Genomic DNA, 4,998 nt, shown 5'->3' on the forward strand with positions numbered 1-4,998 from the left:
CGAAATCGTTCAATGGGAGCAGCTCCTTGGCGATGAATCACTAGATATTAGGGACCAAAATTAATTAGTAGTCGACCAACTAATAGCGAATTTTTAAAATTTGTCAACAACTAGCATGTCGAAGATTGACATTAAGGGTATTTTCTTACAGGGGGAATGAGAGTTTTATTATAAAGTTTTAGAGTTACAATCAACTGACAAAATCTCGGCAAAAAGGGAGGTATGTAGCCAACAAGTTGTGCTACAAACAACTGTACCATGATTTCCCAAAGGGAAACACTTCTAATCTATAGTCTGATCAAAAGCACCGCGTTAGACTGATCCATTCGAATTGAATCCCATGACCAATACTTCTTATCTCTTTGGTCTTTAAAAAAAGGCACATCGCCTCGTTGCTAACCACCCACATCTACCGCATAATCCCATCCCGCTAATCACTCGCCCATTCATCCATCCCAAGACCCCCTTGCATGAAGCTCCCTAGCTTGCCATCGACCGCACTACTCGCCTTCTCTGTGATTGTGTCGCCCATCACCTGGTCGGATCCGTTCTTCCGCTCCTCTCCACCTCACTGCCCAGATCTGTTCCACTGCTCCTCCCTTTTTCCTCCCATCGATGAGCCCCCCGGGCAACATTGCAGGTGTGCCTTCCTGGCATTAGTTGGCCGAGCCCAACTTCCCCTCCCTGATTGCTGCTTTGACGGGTTACCTCCCATGTTGGAGTAGCACCAGAAGGCCGAACAACAAGCAATGGACTCTAGTGTTCCCCTATTTGAAGAGCCTCCGATCAGAGTTGAAGGTTAGTGTGTCACTCGCCCATGCAAGTTATATTTCCGTTATTTGAAGCATTGTAGTTCTCGAGTTCTTTCTTCTCATCTCTTGGATTTGTTCATCATAGTTTGTTAACTCCATTGCATGTTTATGTACTCGAGTTGCAGGAAGCACATAGGAAGTTAGGAAAAAGCATCACATATGTCTGTGTGGCAACAGTGCAAGGGAAAAGGTCCTCACACTTTTGATCGCAGTGTATGTCACCGGCCGCAGTAGATGTAATGGAGCTTACTAACCATCACAAAAGTAAATTCTATATTTAATGGAGAGACACGATCATCACCATGAAAGCACTCCCCATGTTATTTGGTATGATATAATTTTTCTTTTTCTTTTTAATGGAAACAAATCTATATTTGTATGGAAGCAATTCTTCTAGTCTACGAAAATAGTATCATAATGATTTGGAGGCAAAGTATGGAAGCAAATCTATATTTGTATGGAAGCAATTCTTCTAGTCTACGTAACATAAAATATTTTTTACGGTGATTATATATTTTCTTACGGTATCTTTTTGCGTCGAAAATAAGACACAACTTATGGAACGTAAAATTATAGTGGATTGATGGTAAAATAGAGGTGGGGTGAAGAATAACTATTACTCATTCAGGGTGACGAATAATTGGATTTATTTTGCAATTTGTATTGCTGCTCGCGAGACACGGAGGGAAACTTGCCCAACAGAAAATAAATTGGGCATACATTCGTTGAGCTCATGAAGAAATACCAATCGCATGAGGTAAACATTACCATATTGCACGTTTTCCTCTTACAAAGCTTTTGTTCCAATTGATACTAATCCTACGCAAATAGGAAACTGTATCATAGTTAGAATATCATGTTTTTTTTTATCTAAAGTTAGAATATCATGTTAACATAAATGGAAGCAAAAAAATTCTTAGGAACTTCAACACCCCCCCAATCGGGAATTACTTGACGCAAAAAAATGATTAAAAAAGATGTATTTAGAACTAAAATACATCTTATTTCTAGATACATTCATTTATTCGACAAGTAATTCCGGATGAAGGGAGTACATAAAAAACATGTAGTACCTTTTAGCATTAGGGAATTGCCAGCTGGAATAAGTAAAGCAAAATCAGAATGCTTGGAGCACGACATAAAAATAGGTCTCAGAGCATAAATAAAACAATATATGCCATATGTGTGTACAAAATTTAAATCTTATGAAATACATTACAATAAAGAGACAACAAGATAATTATGACGCATACATGAGACTTTGCGTAATCACATATTTTTTCTGGGTCACATGACAAAAGGAAAATTGACGACTTAACACAAAAAATACTATTTATCTGTGAACATCAGTTGATTGTTATGGCCATATATACAAACAAGAATGAAAATTTTCTCGTTAGGACGGGTGGCCAACTCTGGAATTTGCTTTGTTTAAACACAACTACTGAGTTGTCTTTCTCCGCCTCTCCTCTACTTAATTGGGTACTACGTATTTGCTGGTGCACGAGATGGCCAATCCTATGCAACCGGGAGGTGCTTAGTTGATTTTTTCGGCGGTTTCTGTTCTGGTGCGCTGGTTCTGAAGGCCCTAACATGATGACTTCTTGGCTTTCTACTACATAAGGTTTGCTCGGCTTCGATGATGAAGGGGCGATGATGACGGCGCGCCTTCGACGCGCTCCAGTGTTTATAGTCGTCGCTAAGTGATCTAAGAACCTTGATGTAATTTGTACTTTTGGTGTTCTTTATACTACATTGACAGTTGATAAATATATCGGAAGTTTTCTTCAAAAAAGTGCTCAGTTGAATCCAACATGCATTACACCAACCCGCAAAAAACAAACAAACATGCATTAGTACATCAATCAAACTGCTTTTTTAGGCAAAACCAATCAAACTGCTCTTTTTTAGGCAAAACCAATCAAACTGCTGGGACGACCTCGGATTCGCAGCCAGCCTGGCCGGGGGAAAACGGGAGAGAATCCAATCGTGGCCGAGACAACAACACAACGAGCCGGCCCCCCAACCCGGCCCATTAAACTCTGACCTGTCCCACGGTTTCCGTCGCCTCCCGTCTCCACCGCATCTAAACCCTGCCCCTCTCTGTTTTTCTCTCCCCCTCCGAGGTTTTTAGGGTTTCGCATCCGCATCAGCCGCCGCCGGAACCGGGGAGGCGGCGATACGTCGCGATGCAGCCAACATACCAGCCGCCAATGAACGGCCAGCACGCGCCTCAGCCGCAGGCCTCTGGGGCTCCGCCGCCTCCTCTGCAGCAGCCCCCCCCGCCGCAGCAGTACTACCAGGCGCCGCCGCAGTACTACCAGCAGGGACCCCCGCCGGCTATGTGGGGCCATCCGCAGCAGCATATGCCTCCGCAGTACGCGCCCCCGCCGCCGCAGTACGCGCCTCAGCCTCCTCAGCAGTACGCGCCGCCGCCGCAGCATTACGCGCCGCCGCCGCCGCAGTACGGAGCGCAGATGGCTGGCGGGCCGCCTTCCGGAGGCGAGGATATCAGGTCGCTGTGGATCGGAGATCTCCAGTACTGGATGGATGAGACCTACCTCTACAACGCCTTTGCTCCTGTGGGGCCGCAGCAGGTGATGCCTCTATCTACTGAGAGAATTGTCGCATTACAAATTTACACTTCCAATGTGTGTGCTTAAATGATGGATTATGTTGGGGTATTCATACTGAGCGTTTTCTATCCTATTTTCACATGTACCATAGGAAGTGACTCAGTGTTTGCTTTGTGGGGTTAGCAAAGGCATGCATTATTGTTAATTTAGATCAGCCTTTGCTGTTATTTTGAAACATGTTATGCACAGACGGTTACAAGCTGTCATATCACTTGTTTAAGCATTACTGTTTGATCTTTACCTGTGATGTGCGGCATGCTCAATATAGACCTGTTGTAGGTAGCGCAACTTGATAAATGTGCTGTATAAAGACAAATAAAGGTGTCATTAAATACTCCCTCTGTAACTCAATATAAGATAGTGATGTGTCAAAAAATGTCATATATTAAGTTGCGGAGGAGGGAGTAGTATATGGTAGCATGTTCATGTATCTATGTTTTGGCGTTCTATACATTTCCATCAATTGTCTTTCGCCACCCTGGAAGTGTGATCTCTGGATTAAATATTGTATATCTGTTATAATAATTTCACTTATTGTTTTTTCCTAGTATTTCTGGAAACATTGTCATTGTATGCACTTGCTTTTGTATAAGTACTTCATGTATTGGGTATTAATGTTCTCTACAAATTGCAGGTCACCTCAGTGAAAATCATCCGCAACAAACATACTGGGCAGCCCGAGGGTTATGGTTTTATTGAATTTCAATCTCGAGCTGCTGCGGAATATGCTCTGGGGACCTTTAATGGGCAGATGATGCCTAATGTTGAACAAGTTTTTAAGCTAAACTGGGCTTCTTGTAGTGCTGGTGACAAGCGGGGTGACGATGGTTCTGATCACACAATATTTGTTGGTGATTTGGCTGCTGATGTTACTGACGCCATGTTGGAAGAGATATTCAAAGCCACCTACCCATCAGTTAAAGGTGCTAATGTTGTTACTGACAGGGCCACTGGTCGCTCCAAAGGATATGGTTTTGTACGCTTTGGAGATCTAAATGAGCAGACACGTGCTATGACTGAGATGAATGGAGTGCCATTGTCTACAAGACAAATGAGGATTGGGCCTGCAGCTAACAAGAAGAATATAGGTACTCAGCAGACATATTCAACTAATGGTACGTGAACTGGAAAACTTTTTCCTCATAGAATATTAATTATTTTCTGCTGTTTCGTCACCTGCTTGTATAGAATCTTGTAGGGAGTAATGATATTTAGGTACTTTCTTGTGGGCACACCATTTTGTAGGCCAATTCAATCTGTTTACACTCTGATTGTTCCCTGTTTGCTTCCTCGATGAGAGTGTTCTTTTAGCACTTCTTATCTTTCTACTCAGTCCAGTTCAGGGTAGCCAGCACAGCTTCTGTTGCTATAAACAGATATATGTCCTTCCCGCTCTTTCATTTGTAAAGATTGGGATAAATGAACACAACTAAGTAATGAATAAACTAAACACAATTCATGTTTCTCAAAGCAGGATGCCATGCCATCTTCATTTAGTGCCTGGAAATATCTTCAGCTGAGATAGATGTCTCCTGTAATCCGTGGCCTCA

The 4,998-nt window shown here is 42.8% G+C and overlaps 1 protein-coding gene across 2 annotated transcripts in view; it reads left to right on the forward strand.

Annotated features, from left to right (window-relative positions):
* The first annotated feature begins 2,870 nt into the window (after nt 1-2,870).
* Nucleotides 2,871-4,998, forward strand: part of LOC119354309 (polyadenylate-binding protein RBP45-like) — a 4,279-nt gene continuing 2,151 nt past the window's right edge. For both annotated transcript variants that reach the window (XM_037621034.1, XM_037621035.1), the window contains exons 1-2: nt 2,871-3,409; nt 4,083-4,563. In XM_037621034.1, the coding sequence (XP_037476931.1) occupies nt 3,002-3,409; nt 4,083-4,563 (889 nt within the window). In that variant the 5' untranslated portion in view covers nt 2,871-3,001. The remainder of the gene's footprint in view (nt 3,410-4,082; nt 4,564-4,998) is intronic.

This window comes from Triticum dicoccoides, chromosome 2A, assembly GCF_002162155.2.
Source record: "Triticum dicoccoides isolate Atlit2015 ecotype Zavitan chromosome 2A, WEW_v2.0, whole genome shotgun sequence".
NCBI classification, from domain to species: Eukaryota; Viridiplantae; Streptophyta; class Magnoliopsida; order Poales; family Poaceae; genus Triticum; species Triticum dicoccoides.